This window comes from Elephantulus edwardii, unplaced genomic scaffold, assembly GCF_000299155.1.
Source record: "Elephantulus edwardii isolate Elephantulus edwardi_28Jun2011 unplaced genomic scaffold, EleEdw1.0 scaffold00104, whole genome shotgun sequence".
Lineage (NCBI taxonomy): Eukaryota > Metazoa > Chordata > Mammalia > Macroscelidea > Macroscelididae > Elephantulus > Elephantulus edwardii.
In genome coordinates, this window is record NW_006399854.1 from 8,417,382 (window position 1) to 8,437,395 (window position 20,014).

Genomic DNA, 20,014 nt, shown 5'->3' on the forward strand with positions numbered 1-20,014 from the left:
GAGATGTCCTTTTTTTTATAAGGAAGTCGACTCGACGGCACATAACAACAAACAACAACATGTTAAATTTACTGAAGTTTCTAGGTGGACACTGAAAACTCCCTCAATGTACAGTGTTCTTTTTGCACTCAGTTTTATGGCATTATTTCTTCCCTGTTATTTAATGGTATTCCCTCTTCTCCCATCTGTAAGTTGGTGCAGAGCCGTAATACATGAGAGACTACTGCTTGGAACTGTTTACTGCTACACTAAGACACCAAAGTCCCCATAGTTTACAATACCATACTTTAGTAAGGAAATAAAGCAACAAGAGAGAAGGCATTCAAGAAAAATGACAATAATAATGGGAGATTAGTGCTCTTATTTCCTTTTTTTAAAAAAATAATTCCTTGGAGGACATTTACTTTTTTATTTCAACGAACTACAGAGATGAAATTTTGGAAGAATAAGGCGTATTAGATAATAGAAATGGTGATTCAACTTCTCACATACATTGAGCATATTGTCAGGAGAGACAGAAGCTTAGAAAAAGATGGCATGCTTGGAAAAGTAGAGGAGCAGTGAAAGAGAAGAGCTCCCTCCAAGGAGATAGGCTGATAAAGTGACTGCGGTAGTGGGGCTTGAGCAGGGCAGAGGCTGTGAGCACAAGACGGAGGAAGGTTCCAATCTGTTGTTCACAGGGTCTCTGTGAGTTGGAGTTGACTTGATGGCATTTAATAATGAGTTTGTTGTTGTGTAGTGTCGAATCAGAACTTAATCATAGCTGACCCTCCAGTGAGTTTTCAGAGGCATTAAATCTCATAGGAGGAGATTGCTCATTTTTCTCCGCAGAGCCAGCTGGTGGTTTCGAACCATGTGCCCTTGGGTTAACAGCACAACTTACCACCTAGCTACCAGAGCTTCCTCAGGAAGGAGTTTAGATGCGGATAGTTTTACCACAAGAAGAGCTACAGAGTTTAGAAGGATTCCTTGTCACAGATAGCCTTGCCAGGGAAAGTGGTACTATGTCCTTTCAACTGTCTGGATTTCTGAGTTATTCTTATTTAATGAAAGGCTGTGATGTTAATTTCTTCTTCAGTTTCATTCTTCTTTAGTTGTCATTCATCCTCCTTAATTCTACAAAAGGCACAAATGTGCTGATCTTAAAGGTTTTAAGTGCTTTACATGAACTTTCCTTGACTCTCTCAAAGATCGTTATGCTTCAGTTGACTAAAAATTTTTTAATCTAAAACAGAGGATGTGTGAAAAACATGATTACATCACATCAGATTTCTTTCATTTATGTTAACCTTCAAGGTCTTTCAGATTCCAGATATTTTTTCAACACCTCAGGTTTCCTCCATGTCCCTCTTTATTTTTTTTAAATTTAAAGCCTTTGATAAACCTATTAAGATGCAGAACTTTTTCTTAAGTATTTCAATCATGCCGTCATCCTAGTTTCAACAGTCACTGATGGCGTTGTTAGATGACTTTGATGTTGCTGTGCTGTGATTATCAGGGACTCAGGTGTAAAGCTAAATTAGGGAGATCTGTGGCTTAGTGGGTAAGGGTTTGTGCTGCCAACTCAGAGACAGGTACTTTGAATCCACCACCTGATCTGCTAGAGAAAGATGGGCAGTCAACTCTCTTGTGATTTACACCTTCTGAAAACCTGCTAGAAGGTCAGCTATGACTCAGTTCCTCATAGGAGTCAGTGATTAGGTTTTGTTTTCTTGTGAAGCAAACGAAGCCAACCACGTTCCCTTTTCTCAGTGAGCCCGAATACTAGCAGTCAGTGGGTGCCCTATGATTTAGCTGTGACTAGCCCTTTGTGGTCTGCTTTGGGCTCTGCCCTCCGATACGTGATCTTGTCCCTCCCAGCCCCACCCTTCTATCAGTTTAATATCAGTTTTGTATTTAAGAGCATACTTTGAAGTTGGATGAAGTACTCGAGTTTAATTTCTGGCTCTTAACTATCTCTCACTGATGACCTTGGCCCTTTGAATCTGTGCTGTAGTCTCCTCAGTGAGAAAATGTGGATAATATTACTTCTTAAAGTAGTTGTGGATAGGATAAACATTAATTCTTCACTTACTTGGTATGTTTCTGAGCACAGTAAACACCTTGTGTTTGTTAAACAACAGGAAAGTCATTAACTACAATGTGACATGCCACACATCTGCACTAGTGTCCAGTTAATTCCACGTCATTGTGACCTCTATCAGGTTTCCAAGGCTATAAATCTTTATTGGAAGAGAATGCACATTTTTCTCCCATGAAGTGTCTGGTGGATTCAAACTACTGAACTTCCAATGAGCAGCCCTACATATAAAGCATTACATCACAGTGATCCAAACGCTTGTCACTTGATTCATTCCATAAGCCATTGACTTTTCCTCTTGAGATGTTAAAGAAAACTAGAGTGTTGTAGATACTGAATGGTGCCTGATCCTACCCAGAGGAACCTTGGAAGGTGGGCCTAGTGGCCTGTTTCCAAAAGGCCCCGGCCACAAAGCAATTATTTTCTGTGCACCTCATAACTGACTGAATGACAACCAGCAGTAATTAGAATTGTTCTGGACTGTTTCTCAAACGGTTTAGAGAATCTGGACTTGTTTCTCTGGACTTGTTTCTCAAACTTAAGTTAGCTAAAGTAAGGTGTAGATAAAATTTGTGTAACTAGTGGGCTACTACACCACTGACTTCACACACGGTATAATTTAATTTGCTTTTAAGAGAAAGAAAAATGTTTCTTATAATGAAGAGCATCAATTACATGCAGAAGTCTAAAGCTGGTCATGATCCAAGAGATTAAATAAATGAAAAGTATCTATCTACAGCCATGGTTCTCAGACCTTTCTTACCTGCAGGGTTTGTTACACACCTTGGTGGGTCTTCTCCAGGGTTTGATTGAGTAGGAGGGGGTGAGGCCCAAGGGCTGTACTTTTCTGGCCAGTTCCTTTATGAAGTAAATTCTGCTGATCTGGGCCGGGGGGACGACGAAAACGACACACAGTATGAAAACCCAGTATAACATTTACTTTGACCACAAATTACATCTTTTAACTAGAATGATTTATATAATTTATTTGCTCCATTCAATTTTGCATTACTTCCTACTGAACATACTCTAATTGTCGTGATACAGTTTTTTTAATAGTGCTTATCATATTTTTTGTCCCTTTATGATAGCTATGAGTCTGTGAGTGTTATAGATTTTAAGTCAAGCTGGAGAAATGGGATGGCTTTTTTAGCCGTCATTCATGCCTTGCGACCAGACTTAATTGATTTAAACACTGTGAAGCATAGATCCAACAGAGACAATTTGAAAGAGGCCTTCAGGATTGCAGAACGAGAATTAAACATTCCCAAACTGCTGGAACCAGAAGGTAAAGAAACTTGCTTTTTTTTAAGACAAAAATGGTTTCTGTTTATGAAATACAACAACGTTAATCTATAGTCCTGGATAATTTTATTTCTTTGCTAAGTTTTATGAAATTAAGATTTCTCACCAGATGATGTAGGCCATTGTGGGATGAAGTTACAGCTGAAAGCAACTGCACTGCTGGGAATAATTTGAGCCTGTGCTTAGGTTTTCTTTTATTTCCTTAGGTTGTTTTCGTTATTGTATTCTCCTAAATTTTATTATATTGTTTTGAAATGTCTTCCATAAGATGTATCTTACTCAGTCCTGAATTAAAGTTGTTTACATGTTTGTCTTTTTCTGTTCCCCACCCCTCTTTTGGAGCCAAATCTCTGTGAGGATCCATGCTGCTGTTTTGTTTCCTAGCTTATGGCTACAGTTTACCCAGCTTTTCCCACTGAAACTGTAAATCATGCTAGATAGTAGCAAATGAAAATGAAAAATTCCTAAATCCTGGCTATATTCACAAAAATTATTCTAAAAAAGCAACTTTTAAAAATGTTATGATGTATTGTGATAGGAAAGTCTGCTGTAAGGGACCTCTCCAAAGTATTGAAGAGCAATGATGTCATTCTGGAGACTAAGGTGCGCCTGATACAGGCCATGGTCTTTGCAATCACTTGCTGTGCGTCAGAGAGCTGAACAATGACTAGAGATGATAGAAGAATTGATGCCTTTAGGGTGTGGTGCTGGAGAAGAGTATTTAATATACCGTGGACTGCTAAGAGAATGAACAGGTTCATCCCGGAGAGGGTTAAACCAAGCTGCTCCTTGGAGGCAAAGATTCTGAAGCTTTGTCTGACATTCTTTGAACATACTGCAAGGAGGGACCAGTTCTTGGAGAGAGATTTCATGCTTGGGAGGGTGGAGGGACAGCACAGGAGAGGAAGACCCTTAATAAGATGGGTTGATTCAGTGACTGGGGTAATGGGGGTAGGTGTGTCAGAGACAGTGAGATTGGCACAAGTTAGAGTAGGGTTTAGGGCTCTTGTACAGAGTTGCAGGTGACTTAACGGCACATAACAACAACAACAACAAGATTGGAACAATTTATTTTGAAAAGCACTCTGCTTTTGATTGAATTAAGTGCCAAAAAAGCAGCATAGAGGATTAGTGACAATTACAGTGAACTGAAAAGAAAAGTGATATGAATTCTAGCCTCAGCTTTCTTTACCAGTTAGATTCCCTGGTGGCCTACTGGTAAGGGGCTCTGCTGCAATCCCCAAAGCACAGGATTAAAATCCACCAGCTGCTTTAAAAGAGAAAGATGGGTAGTCTCCTCCATTGTGATTTATTGCCTCTGAAAACCTGCTGAAGAGTCAGCTTTGAGATAGTTCAGACTCAACAGTAAATAGTAACAACAAGAAGTGAGCAGGTTTGGTCAGGCTTGACCCCTTGATGACAGTTTGAATTTCTACTCCATAGATATTGACTCAGAATTTACATTTTAACAAGATTCTTTTGCATACCTAAGAGTCACCTAGATATCCTGTTAAAATGTAGATTAAGTGTATATAGAAGTGGAAGTACAAATTCTCAGCAGAGATCGTACCTATTCATTTTACTGTAACTAGGATTGTACTGGTAAGTATTTAACAATTAACTCTAAAAATTAGGTGTACATATACACATGAGTTTATGACAGATTTTACGAATGTAGAAGACACGTAGCAGGTAATTAATAAATGATGGTAATATATATCATGCTATAATAAAATCAGTATAATTCAACACATTGATATCTCTTGTATCTGTAGCCGATTTATGGTTGGAATTGGTGAATAAGTGTGGTTCCTACATGACTACTGTTGGTTAAAGACCTTTCTTTAATTAATAAGGGGAACAAACAACATATGTATATCAGAGCTTCACCTGGGTTTTAATCATCTGGGTGACTTTGCTTGTTGAATCTAATATTGGAAGACTATTTTCTCATTTCTATACTATTCATTATACACACACACACATATACAAATGGAACATAATTTTATCTGTGTTGTATTTAATCTGTATTTTCTCATCCTCTTTATAAGAAGCAACAAACCAAGCCTTCATATGCTTATTTTGATATGTAAGTATTATCATTGTCACAGTTTCAGGGAGTGCTTGTGGCTTAGTGGTAAGGAATTGTGCTACCAACCCAAGAGCGCATGGTTCAAAACCACCAGTTCGTCCATGGGAGAAAGATAGGCAGCCTCTCTCTCCAGGCGACGGCCTCTGAAGCCCTCTGGAGAGTCAGCTGTGGGTTAGTTCTGACTCAGAGGTACGTAACAACATCGTATGCCACAAGGTAGGGCAAGGTTCACATCCATTGTTCTTAGAGTAGCTATGACTCACAGTCAGCTTGAGGGCTCATAACAACAACATGAAGTCACTGAACACCGTTGGGGAGAGGACACAAATAGATAATACTTTCATCATAGATGCACAATAGGTGTAAATAACTCCAAAGAAGAGAAATAATGCAGTTATGTGCTGCAGAGGAAGAACTAACTCAGAGCTGACCTGCTGGTGGGTTTTTGGAGGCTGTAAATTGCTTGGGAGGAGATTGCCTATATTTCTCCCGTAAGCAGATGGTAGCTTGCCTTTGAGTTGCTGGCACAATTCCTTACCCACTAGGACACCTAACTTTATTTTCAATATGATTTACTAATTCTATGTTAGGGAGCTATAGTGGCCTAGTAGCAAGAAGCAGCATTGTAATCCTGAAGGCATGGTTTGAGGCCACCAGCTGCTCCATGGGAGAAGGATGGACAGTTTCCTACCATGCAATTTACAGCCTCCTTAAACTGCCTCTGAAAACCTGCCAGCTATAGGTTGATTCTGACTCCATGGTACACAATAACAACAACAATTGTATGTTTATAGAACTCAATTTTTTAGTTATGACTGTTTAGAAAAGCTTACAGAGTTATCAAAAATTTGTGAATTATGGTTATCACAAGAGTCCACAATTCCGGTTGCATAGTGGAATGTACTTGGGGCCGTGGGAGGGGTGTGGGGGGTATTGTGTACCAGGGAGGGAGTGTTTCTTTTACTTTTCAAAGAGAGGAGCAAACTGGGGGATGGGAGGGGAGGGTTGGGCGGGGAGAGAAGTGCAGCAATGAATGAATGGAAATCCAAGATCTCTGTAAATGTTCATTAAAATTATTTTAAAAAAAGATATTTTTTCTGATTTAAAAAAAAAAAAAGATTGCTGAGTCGCAAGTGACTCCAAGGCACATAACAAAAACAATTGTGATTTTAATGAAAGTTTGCAGAAAAGTTGGAGTTTTAGTCATTCATCATTGTGTTTTCCTTCCTACTCACCCAGTTCATTTTTTAAAAAATATTCATTTATTATTGTATAGTTAGTTTCCTCCCTCTTGCCCTACCCCTTCCCCTAGTCTACTTTGCTATGCATCTATTATTCTTTACTGTTGTCATACAAATAAAGCTTACTCTTCTATTCCTTTTTTTAAAAAAAATTGTTTATCAGCTGTTTTTCACTATTGGTCATGGATTAATTATGTAAATTTTTGGTCTTCAGGTTTTTTAATATGCAAAAATTACAGTTGAGTTTAGTCTTAAATTTACTGGTTCCACATTTTATATTTCATTTTATCAATGGTCTCTCTTCTCATTGCTTATTATTAATCCTTTTGTGAGCATTATTTATGTCTTTGAGGTTCCCCCCTCCTTCCTGCCTCGCCTCCTCATTGCTTTTTTGTCTTTTAGAAATTCTTTTTATTTCTCCCACATTTTAACTCTAATTCTGTATTGCTGGTAGTTGATTTGTTTTGTTTTGATACTTCTCTTATACTGTGATTTTTTTTTTTTGGTTTTAATAGAAAGCAATTTCTTTTAGTGTCTGTGAATAATTAGGTAACAAATGATCTAGACAATGAAATAAAAGCCCATTTCCTCTACTGTATGAATGATTGCCCTTAATTTACTAAAAATAGCTTAAATAGTAGCTCAGTAATTGAAATACATCATGATGATTGGTGCAAACCAAATGCTACAGTCATATCTGAATAAGAGAATAAATATTTAATTATTTGGACACAATTTTTTTTTTTTAAAAAAAACACACATTTAATCACCATGCATGGTTTCACTGGTAATGAGAAATTTTTAAAAAGAAATTACTGGTTTAGCCAGTATCATTATTTTAATCTCTTTCAGTTTATCTTTTTCTTAGTAAAACAGTTACCCAGTTCTTGCAGGCTCTTCCTTTTTTGAAACTCTATCCACAACTTTTTATGGATTGCTTTTATATGCTTCTTGTTAGTTACTCTCAATTAACTCCAACTCAGCTGCTATCAGTTGATTTGTTCTCCACCAGGGACCCAGGTGGACACAGTATACCTGCTCCATCAAGTTTTCAAGGCTGTGACCTTTCAGACTCAGAAGACTAAGCCCTTGGTTAGGCTCTAGCCTCCAGCCTTTCAACTTATCACTCAGGAAATCTCTTCTGTGCTTACTGTTTTGAGTTATAGTATTGTTTGTGGAATTCAGTCACCTTCTGTGGTTGATTTAGAGGACCCATAAAAGCATTCCATAGGTTGACTCGATGGTACACAAAAGTAACACAATGTGCATGGTGTGCTATATTTATTTTATATTTATTTAACTGTAAACTGCTGCTCTTTTTCAAGGGGGGATTAATTTTTAAATTGTTATTTGAGTAAAATTTTACAAAGCAAATTAATTTTTCAGACATCCATTCATACACATTTTATTTTGTAATATTAATTTCAATACCGGTAATATAATTTCCTCCGTAATGTATGTGCACACTCAAGCCAGTCAGTCATTGGATTCTTGCTTACAAAATGTTTAACCTGCCCTTCCTACTGTACTGGAAAACCAATAAATGTTGTCTGTTTTTTGTTTTTTTTTAAATAATAATGAAAGTATTTATGAAGACTTTTCCAGTTAAATCCATGACAATGTCAACTTAGAGCTCTGGTGGCCTAGTGACAAGAAGCTGAGCTGCATTCCCAAAAGCGCTCAGTTGGAGGCCACCAGCCACTCAGCGGGAGAAGAAAGGACAGTCTCCTCACACGTGATTGCTGCCTCTTAAAACCTGCAGCATTGTCAGCTATGGGTCGGTTTTGACTCGATGGTACTCAACAGTAACAACATAATTGCACTTTTCTGTTTCTTCGCTATAAATCTGATTTCCATAAATTCATCTACACTTCTTTTTTCTGTAGTGATATTTTGCTTATCATTTTTAATATGTTTTTGTTTATTTTGTATATTCTCTTTCCCTTCATATATCTTCATTTGTGTCTGTTATTTTCAATTTCCTCTGTTAATGGCACCTCGCAACAGCACTGCCCTTGCTTGAACTCTGGGTGTGAAGTTCATAGGAAATTGTGCACCTAATTCAAACTCTGGCTGTTCGAATCTACCAGGGTCTCCTTGGGAGAAAACTGAGCAGACTGCTCTCATGAGAGTACAGCTTTCTGAAAACTCTTTGGAGGGTCAGCTGTGAGTCAATTCTGACTCTAGGACAGAGTTTAAGTTGAGTTCTTCTCTTTCTATCTCTCATAATCATGCAAGAATGTTCTCTCTTTGTATAAACCTTTCCTTGGCTGTTTCTAATGTGGTCTTTACAGTATTTGTCCTAACTGTAAGCTTATTGTGGTACAGTTCCTAGCATCTCATCATTGAATGAATAAAGGGGTGAAGCATAAAGTCTCTGGGGGCAAGACCTGTGTACTTTGCCTGTAACCTGTAATTGTTGAGACTGTGAATATTTGTTGCATTGAGTGTAACTGAATTAATAAGCAAAGGAGACTGATCTTTATGCGATGCTCTGCCGCACAAATGCCAAAGCCTCTCTCTGGGACGGATTTCAGTTGCTATATCTTTCTTCACTCACGGAGGAGTCTCTGCACCATATTTCCAGAGAGAGGGATGCTCTGTGTCTCCTTTCTGCTCTCTTGGACTACTTTTATTTTATTCTACAATGTGCTTAAACTTACCCACAGTTAATTCAGACTCTTAGCTACTCTCTGTTGAGTTTCTGAGCTTGAACTGTTTATGGGAAGAGACTGTATCATCATTCTACAACATGCATAGTGAGTGCCAGCATTCAATCCAAACCTGTCTGACTCTAGATCCAGTCTCTTAACTAGTAGGCATTCATGAGAAGGATGCAGGACCAGGGACTGACTTCATCGCTAGTGAATCACCTGGATTCTTTTCAAGGCTGCCCTGTGTCACAGCTTCTTCTGACTGTTAGTTAACTGACCATGTGGCTTGTTTTGCAGATGTAGATGTTACCAATCCTGATGAAAAGTCAATTATGACTTATGTGGCTCAGTTTCTAAAGTATTCCAAGGATGCAGCTAGGACTGGAGAGGAGACTCAGGTATGTCGATAAATACAAACCGTGGTCATTTTTGTTGTCCCTGACTGATTGTTGTTTTAATTATAAAGATGTTGTTTTAATTATAAAGATTGAGATAAAAGTTACTGACTGTGAAATGCACGGATCCTAAGTGAACAGAAGGAGCTCTGTTGATAGGTTCTGTAGTGTGTGTGTGCAACTAAGTAAATGACCTTATCTCTCTGGGAGTTCAAATCCACCAGTGCCTCTAAGGAGAAAAGGTGAACACTCTCCTTCCATTAAGATTTACAGCCTTCGACACCCAGTGGTTCGGCCGGCCGTTTGAGTTAGAATAGGCTTGATGTCAGTAATTGTGGTTTTGATAAGTGTCTGAGTTTTGAAAAATTACCTACACCCATGTAATCTATATTTCGATCATCATCTAAGACATCCATGACCCAAAAGGCTTTATCTCTGTTCTGTCTAGTTTGTATCCTACCAAATCAAACTCACCTTTAAGTAGATTCTGACTGGTAGTGACCCTCTAGCTTACAGCAGAAATGCTTCAATAGGGTCTTCAAGGCTGTAAATCATTTCAGAAGCAATGGAGTCTCCAAGGCTCTAAATCTCCCTTGTCTTTCTTCAGTAGAGCGGCGTGGTAGATTCAAGCTACTGCTGTTTGAGTTAGCCCAATACACAGTCCACGATGTCACCAGGGCTGATTTGTACACCACAAGCCAGCTTGTATTCTAATTTCTTTCCAGTAGTTAGTTGTGTCATTTCACATTAAAAGTCTTAATTTAGGGGAGCTCTGGTGGCCTAATGGCAAGAAGCTGACTGCAGTCTCAAAGGTGCGCTGTTCAAATCCACCAGATGCTCTTCTGGAGAAGGAGGGGCAATCTTCTCCTGTGCCAGTTGGATCCGATTCGACAGTACACAACAAAAAAAAGGGGAGTGGTGGTTAATTTATAAAACTTTGCTGAATTCTCGAAAATATCTTTTTAAAGCTGCTCTCTATAGGATCACTTGTTCAGTTATAGGAAATATTTTTCTATTATAAATTTTAAAAGGTTTAGAGTATTCAGGGCAGGGAAACACTGCATGGTTCAAAATCAGGAAGGGAGTACATCGGAGATGCATCCTGTCTCCATATCTTTTGAGTCTATATGCAGAACAGATCATTCAGGAAGCAGGGCTTTAAAAGGCGGAAGGTGACATCAGGACTAGAGGAAGAGTCATCAACAACCTCCATTGTGTAGATAACATAACCTTGCTTGCTGAAACTGAAGAAGGTCTGAAGTGCTTGATGGAGAAGGTCAAGGACTGTAGTCTTCAATATGGATTGAAGCTCAATATCAAGAAGACAAAGATTCTCACCACTAGGCCAACTGGCAGCATGATGGATGTAGAAGAGATTGAGGTTGTTAACAGGTATAGCTTGCTCGGCTTCCCAATCAACACTCTTGGCACCAGCAGTCAGGAAATCAAAAGACAAATTACATTAGGTAAATCTGCTGTCCAGGGACCTTTCTAGAATTCTGAGAAGCGATGATGTCAGTCTAGAGACTAAGGTGCGCCTGATCCAGGCCATGGTCTTTGCAATTACTTGCTATGCATTAGGGAGTTGGATAATGCCTAAGGATGATAGAAGAAGAATTTATGCCTTTGAGTTGTGATGCTGGAGAAGAGTCTTGAACATACTATGGACCACCAAGAAAAGAAATAGGTCTGTATTGGAGAAGATGAAACCAGGTTTCTTCTGGGAGGCTAGGGGTTGGAAGATTTGTCTCATTTACTTTGGGTATGCGGCCCAACGGGACTCATTCTTGGAGAAGAACATCATGCTCAGAAGGGTGGAGGGACAGTGCAGGAGAGGAAGACCTGGATAAGATTAATTTATACAGTATCTAGTGCAATGGGAGTAGGTGTGTCAAAGTCAATGAGACTGGCTCAAAACAGGGAGGCTTCTGAGCTATTGCACATAGGGTCATTATGAGACACAGGCGACTGGACAGCACATAACAGAAACTGCAGCATAGTATTTATATACCATAACATCCTCCCATCTAAAATGTGCAGTGGGTTTTCGGTGTATTCACAGAATTAGATTTCATCATTCCAAGAAGAAAACCTGCTCACATTTTTAAAAAATTTAACATGATAGAAAGTAAGTGGTATGCATTGTATTGTGCTCTTGATCCCTGCTTGTTGAGCTACTGCGCAGTTTCCATCACATTGCCATTTGATTATTCAGTTTTTATTGATTTTCACCACCTATTGTAGATAGCCATTTCATACAAATGAGTGACCTGGAAGGGAACACTTATTCAACTTTTGTGATGATAAAATGAGTGTTGTGGATTTACTAAATGCTTGATGGATGTTATTTTTAAAAGCACTTCAGATAATTTTTTCAGACATGTTTCCATGCAGTCACATTTTATTGGACAAGTTTTCCCGCCTGTGGTAGTCAGGGCATGCCAGCTAAATGCTGCCAACAATCGAGGAGAAATACAAGCTCTTACTTCAGCTCATTTATTCCTGATCTGCTGAGGAGCTACTTTTCTCCCAATTAATTTTCATATTAAAAAAATTAAATTAAAAATTCAACTGTCCATGAAATTGATGCAGAGTATATTAGAGGACACTCTTTGACTAATAGAGAAGTAAATGGAAATTGAAGGAGAATAGACATAAGATGCAATTGACTAATCAAGAATCTCAGAAAAAGTCATTATTGCTCACTTGCATATGTCAGTCCAGTTGGATTTGCACAGTGACGGCAGTAATGGGCCTGAACCTGGTAGAGATTGTAAGGATGGTACAGGAGAGGGCAAGACTTTGGTCTCTTATTCATAAGGTCACTGAGAGTCTTCATTAACTTCCTTGTTAAGTGCTGTCAATGTGACTGTGACTTACAGTGACGAGCTCTGAACTGGACTTATCCTGCAACAGCCTTACAATCTCCTCAAAACATGCTTGACTCCATTGCTAAAGAATAAAACATGCTTCTTTCCCCCCCCCACTAGGTTATTTACAAAATTCTAATACAAATTTGAACAAATTCTTTCCATTTCCCTCACCCCCCATAAACATACACTTCTTGTGGTTTACTGTCAAATTGGAACTGACCCCTGACCCTCTATCAGAATTTCAGAGGGAGTAAATTGAATGGGAAAAGATTGTCCATCTTTTTCCCAAGGAGCATCTGGTGAAGTTGAACCACATACCTTTGGACTAGCAGTGTAATTCCTGACCACTAAGCCACCAGGAAGTGGCTGACATAGAAGAATTTCAAGAAACAATATATAATCACGATGCAGTAGTGATGAAGGAGGAAGTTCAGGCTGCTCTGGAGAATGGCAAAAAGTAAAGCCCCAGGAACTGATGGAATACTAATTGCCGTATTTCAGCAAACATATGCTGCCCTGCTTGTACTCACTAAGTTATGCCAAAAAAATTTGGAGTACAACTACTTGGCCAACTGACTGGAAGATATCTATATTTATTCCCATTCCAAAAAAAGGTGACCTGACAGAGTGTGGAAATTATCACACAGTATCACACACTAGCAAAATCCCGATGAAGATCATCCAGAAATGACTGGAAAAGTACATTGACAGAGAATTACCAGAAATACAAGCTGGGTTTAGAAGAAGTCATGGCACCAGAGACATTATTGCCGATGTCAGATAGATCTTGGAAGAAAGCACAGAGTACCAGAAGAATGTCTATCTGTGTTTCATTGACTATGCAAAGGCATTTGACTGTGTGGATCACAACAAATTGTGGCTAACTGAGGAAAATGCGAATTCCAGAACATTTGATTGTGCTTATATTAAAACTATACTTGAACCAGGAAGCAGTCCTCAGAACAGAGCAAGGAAACACTGCATGGTTAAAAATCAGGAAAGGAGTGTGTCAGGGATGCAAACCTTTTCAATCTATATGCAGAACAGATCATCTGGTAAGCAGGGTTTTATGAGGAGCAATGTGGCATTAGAATTGGAAGTAGACTCATCAGCAACCTACATTATGCAGATAACACAACCTTGCTTTCTGAAACTGAAGGAAACCTGAAGTGCTTGCTACAGAAGGTCAAGGACTGTAGTCTTCAATAAGAATTGAAGCTCAATATCAAGAAGACAAAGATACTCACCACTGGGCCAATTGGCAGCATCATGATAGATGGAGAAGAGATTGAGGTTGCTCACAATTACCGTTTGCTCAGCCCCACAATCAACACTCTTAACACTAGCAATCAGCATATCAAAAGATGAATTACATTAGGTAAATCTGCTGTGAGGTACCTCTCCAGAGTACTGAAAAGCAGTGATGTCAGTTTAGAGATTAAGATACACCTAATCCAGGCCATGGTCTTTGCTGTACAGTGACTAAGGATGACAGAAGAGAATTAATTGATGCCTTTTGGTTGTGGTGCTGGAGAAGAGTCTTGAACATACCATGGACCGCAAAGAAAACAAATAGGTCTGTCTTGGAGAGGGTGAAACCAAGTTTTTCCTTGAAGGCTAGGATTTGGAAGTTCTGTCTCACATAATTTGGGCATGTGGTCAGGAGAGACCAGTCTTTGGAGAATGACATCATGCTTGACAGGATAGAGGGACAACATAGGAGAGGAAGACCCCAATGAGTTGGATTGATACAGTAACTGGGGTAACGGGTGTTGGTTTGTCAGAATTAGTGAGACTGGCTGTGGACAGGGCAGGCTTCAGAGCTGCTCTACATAGGGTCAGTAAGGGTCGCAGGTGACTCGACAGCATATAACAAGTCACCAGAGTTCCCTAAAACATATACTTGCATAACACAAAATCACATTAGTATTGTGTTTGTTCAACTCTCATTGCTGTTGAGTTAGAACTTACTCATAACTGACCCTCCGGCGGGTTTTCAGATTGTAAATTACACAGGAGTAGATTCCTGATCTTTCTCCTTAAGCGTCACTGAGGTATTTGAACCACCTGTCTTTGGGTTGGCAGCATAATTCCTTATCCACTAGATCACCAAAACTAGGATCTTCAAGATGTTTTAAGGTTTGTTTTTTTTTTTTCAGTTTTTATAGGGTATGATTATCCATATTTATATTTATTCAAAACAAATAAAATTCTCTTAAACTCATTGCCTGTAAGTTGGAACTGACTCATACCTGAAGTTATAAATGACTAGAGAGGAGATGGCCCATCCTTCTTCCCCAGAGAATCATTGGATTCAAACTTCCAAAGAGATGTCACCTTTGAGTAACAGCACAGCTCTCTATGGACTAGATTTATTAGCTCAGCGTTATGAAATATCTATTATTAAAAAGTGGTTTAGAATAATATTCTGTAAAAAGTGAAGAATAATAGAAATGGATATGCCCCTAAAATGTGGCTATGTCCTGTTCTTTTAGTATGTTACTTTGAATCTGTTTAAAAATGTATGCTGTTATGCACACCCATGTTTATTGTGGCTTTGCTCACAATCGCAAGGAGTTGGAAACAACCTAAATGCCCATCAACTAATGAATGGATAGAGAAGTTGTGGTATATTCACACAATAGAATACTACACTGCATTGAAAAACAAGGAACTTGTGCAATATTATTCAAAATGGGTGACCCTGGAGGACATTATGCTGAGCAAAGTATCTCCATCCAAAAGGACAAGTACTGCATGGTGCCACTGTTGTAAATCAGGACTGACCTCGGGGTTTGGGGGAGACTAGAAAGATGGGTTCAGTACTGTATACTGCATTGAAACTGATGAGGGAGAAAACTGTTTAAAAGGGTAATGTGATTAGGTATTTTTGTCATGACAGGAATCCAGAGCAAAGGCTGCATAGCGGAGTGGACCTGGGGAGAGGGATTGTAAAACAATGAAAGAATTTTTCTTTTACTTTTCCAGGAGGGTAGTGTAGTAGGGGGGAGGGTTAGGAGGGGAGAAAGGTGCAACAATGAATGAGTGAAAATCCAAAGTCTCTGTAAATTTTCATTGAAATTAATAATAAATTAAAAAAATAAAAATGTATGATGGTGTCATGACATCAGTCTGGAACAAGAGTTATGCTGCATGGTAGACAGTGTGGGGAGAAGAAAATGGGCAACAATGAGTTAAAAAATAAAATTTAAAAATGTATGGTGTTACGTGAATAAGCGAATTTCCTCTTTGATGCAGTGAGTCATTGATGTGTCATGACTGAATTATTTCACTAACATTTTGAAGTTGTTAATTTTATTGTTAAAAAAAATCAGTTTGTCTATTTAGGATTCAGTTTTCTATGTGCTTTTCTTTTTTTGTAAATTACAGAGAGAGGTGAAAGATCCTGGAGTTTGGTTAGCTTTACAGGAGCAAAAGCTACAGAAGGTGCTAAGGGATTCAGAACATGAGTCTCACTTTAAAAACTATGAAGTAAGTATGAATTTAAACAGCGATTTATTTCGTTTACACTTTTAGGGGCAAAGAGAGAGGCTGTTTTTAGAAAACTCTTTCACACTCAATTCTTTAAATATTAACAGTAAGTTTTCAAGAACTTGAATTTGAGGACCAGGCCAAAATTCACTGCTGTCAAGTGGTTTGTGAATCATTGTGTCTGTATGGAACAGAGCAGAACTGCCTCTTTAAGGTTTCCAAGGCTGCACATCTTTAAGGAAACTGACCGCCACATGTTTCTGCTAGAGAGAAGCTGGGGGGATTGAATTCCCAGCCTTTTGGTTTGTTGCCAAATGCTTTTACTACTACCCTAGCTAAGGTTCCAATCCAAAAAAACTTAATGCACCACTGCCGAGTCAGTTGTGACTCCAGACTGGTTTTCCGAGGCTATAAATCTTTACAGTGGCCCATTTTTCTCTGAGAAGTTGGATTTGAATTGCTGACCCTTCATTTCTTAGTCTAACACATAAAGTACTACTGTACCACTCAAAGCCCTCCCACTACCATCTCTTTGCTTCTGACTTATAGCAAGCCTCAATTGTTTTTCAAGACTAAGCATTTATAGGAGGAGCTACTGGAGGATTTCAACTTCTGGAAGCACACACTCTGCCCCCGCTCACTCAATCTTTGCCATTGAATTGACTCTCTAACACGTTTTCTGAGATAGGGGAATAGAATGCCTATTTTCCTCCTGAACAGCAACTGATATATTTGAACTGCCTGCCTTTGGGTTGGGAGCTTTTGGTTGAACTGCCGACCCAAAGCCAGGCAGCCGCTGTACAGGAGGAAGGTGGCCAGTGTCCTATTGTGTGATTTACAGTCTGTGAAATCCCACTAGAGGGTCAGCTATGAGTTGGCTCTGACTCATCAGTGCGTAACAACAGCAGCCTTTGGGTTGTCAGAGCATATCCTTTGGGTTGTCAGAGCATCTCCTTACCCAAGATCACCAGTATTCCCTGCTGTGCCAGAAAAACTTCTAATTTTAGGACAGGCTTCTCAAATCTTAAAGTGCAGATAAATGATCTGGTGATCTTGTTAAAATTCAGATTCTGTTTTAGTAGGTCTCACTTGGGGCCTAGGGAGCTCTGATGACCTAGTGGTAAGGAGCTGCACTGCAATCCCGAAGGCATGTCATTTCAATCCACCAGCTGCTCCTTGGAAGAAAGATGGGCAGTCTCCTCCCATGTGATTTATTGCCCTGAAAACCCTCTGGAGGGTCAGCTACGGGGCTCTTCCAACTTGACGGCATACAACAACAAGAAGAAGTTGGGGCCTGAGATTCTTCTGTATTACTACTAAGCTCTCAGAAGTGATGCTACATCAGAGTGATCATTCACTCTTAGACAACCTTACAAGGGGAAAACTAGAGTCAAAGTAAAGTTTCTAGAGTTTTTACCCTTGTAATCTACTTTCTATGCAACTCTAAGCTACCTACAAATTCTCTAGTGTATATACATCTCTCTTTTCTTACCTGTAAAATGAAGAAGTTGGTTGAGTTTTGAAGTTCTGACTGTATTGTTCAGTCGATTGTGTGATATGTGGGTCCTATCTATTTTTGGGATGGAGCCTATGACTTGGTGGCCTAGTGCATTATGAATGACTGGCATTGCTAAATGAAAGAGTGGTAGTTCGAATCCACTGTCAGAAGAGCAAGATGAAGATGAGACTGTGCTTCTGTTAAGATTTATGATCTGGGAAATCCAATGGAGGGTAGCTGTGCGTCAGAATTGACTTATGACTGTGTGTTTGGCTTTTATACTTCATTTTCATAGTTTTCTGTGGCCTGAGATTAATTTTTTTATGATGATAATTTACAAGAAAATCCACTAGTAGAGTCTTGTTTTCACACATACATTTAATAATTTACCATGGTCTGGGGTTTCTGAAAAGTTAGACTTAATAAGTTATTAATGAAAAATACTGTCTGTGATTACAGATAATAGTTTAATAGTTCTTAATGATTCAAATAAATATTTCACACAAATGCAAAATGCCTGTTAAAAACTATTAATATTTGAGGACAAGGATGCAATGTGTTTGTTTTTTTTTTAAATTCTGTATAAATAACTTGGAAAGAATTGACTTACACTTAATCGTAAACACCAAAATGACTTTATACAAAATACCTGCTGTTGTATAATTCTCACTTTGACTCATGTTGTTGTGAGTACGTATTTGGGGAGGTCAGACAGGTTCACACTTGACCTAGTGAACACTACTCTATTTGAGTTGGCATCTCAGCAATGTTGACATCATCTGCAAGCCACAACCCACGTGACTCTGATGCCTCCCAGATTACCATGATTGCACTGAAGTACAAAGCCAGAATCCTGCAGATTTTGCCTGTATTATAATTGGAAATATAAGCTATGCCTATAGGTTTGAAAGTAGATGACAGGTTAAAAATGGAATCAAACATATAAAATTTTTTGAATACTTCTTTTAATTGTAGAGCCTGCTGTCATTTTTGGAATCATTTGAAGAAGAAAAAAGACCCTTTTTGGAAAGTTTGCCAATAAAAAAGAACCCAAATGAACTGAATGAAGATCAGCTACAGTTGAGGAAATCTTGGGAGAGCCTCAACGACCAGGTTACTGTCTTACATTGATTACAGGGGCATCTTTCTAGGGCAGTTTTGTTTTGCTGGATGAGGTCTTTAGAATTTCATGAGTACTTATGTACAAAGCTGGATAGACACTTCATTAAAGAGTGATTTATTCTCCTTTTATATTCTAAATAGATTCATTTGCATAGTTACTGAATTTAAATAGGAATTTATAACAATCTGCTTAGAGTAATGGTAAGCTTATCTGTAGCTTTTATATTTGCAATTAATTGTTTATTTCCTACGGTAAATTATTTTTTTTTCTTCTTTTTTTTTAATTTATTTTATGTGTGTACCGTCAAATTGGATATGACTGGTACAGGAGGCGATTGTTCCTCCTTCAGCAGAGCATCTGGTGGATTTGAACCACACACCTCTGGGATTGCAGTGCAGTTTCCTGCCACTAGGCCACCAGAGCTCGCCCTACAGTAAATTATTGATACTCTGGTTGATTGGCAGTGTTCTTTCTACCACCCAATAATGTCATGTGTCCCTATAAATATATACTCAGGATAAGGGACAAACTCAGTGTAAGACTGTATGTATATACATTTGAATGTAAGTGCAGGTCTACAGTTCTTTTAAATTATTGAGATATCATGTATGTCTCAGTATAGTGTATATCTTGTACATATGTGTAGTTAAACAGAACATGAATTCTGCTTTTATTTGGTATTATGTTCTATAAATAGTAATTTAGACAAAGTGGTTGGTAATGTTAATTACATCATCTTTTTGTTGACTGATAATCTTCCTGGTGGTCTGTCAACTGCTGAGAGGGGATTAAAATCTATGATGATGGCTTCTCTCTCTAATGAATTCTTCCACTAATTCTGTCAGTTTTTCCTTCATGTTTTTCAAAATTTTGTCATTAAATGTATGTGTGTGTGTGTGTGTGTGTATACACACACACATATATGTTTATATTTTCAATGAATTGACATTATTTTCAATTATGAAAATTTCCCTTTTTGTCTCAGGTAAGACTCTTTTTCTAGACTTTACTTATCTGATAATAATGCGGTCATTTGTACATTTATGTTGTTATTATGGTACATTTACCTCCTTCATTTATTTTCAGTTTGAGTCTTTATATTTAAAGCAGGACTCTTTAAGTACAGCGTTTATTTAGATTTTTATTTTTTGGCCACTCTGACTGGAAAAGTAGTCATGACAATGTGAGAAAAATGTAATCTGACTTCTCTCTACTAACTTTATAAAGGGGAACTGTCCCCATCAACAACACCCACACCATA

At 38.5% G+C, this 20,014-nt stretch overlaps 1 protein-coding gene across 1 annotated transcript in view; it reads left to right on the forward strand.

Moving 5' to 3' along the window:
- Positions 1–20,014, forward strand: part of SYNE2 (spectrin repeat containing, nuclear envelope 2) — a 342,029-nt gene that overhangs the window by 42,181 nt on the left and 279,834 nt on the right. Inside the window, exons 7-10 of the mRNA XM_006891797.1 lie at positions 3,172–3,368; positions 9,670–9,770; positions 16,031–16,132; positions 18,606–18,743. Of these exons, the coding sequence (XP_006891859.1) occupies positions 3,172–3,368; positions 9,670–9,770; positions 16,031–16,132; positions 18,606–18,743 (538 nt within the window). The remainder of the gene's footprint in view (positions 1–3,171; positions 3,369–9,669; positions 9,771–16,030; positions 16,133–18,605; positions 18,744–20,014) is intronic.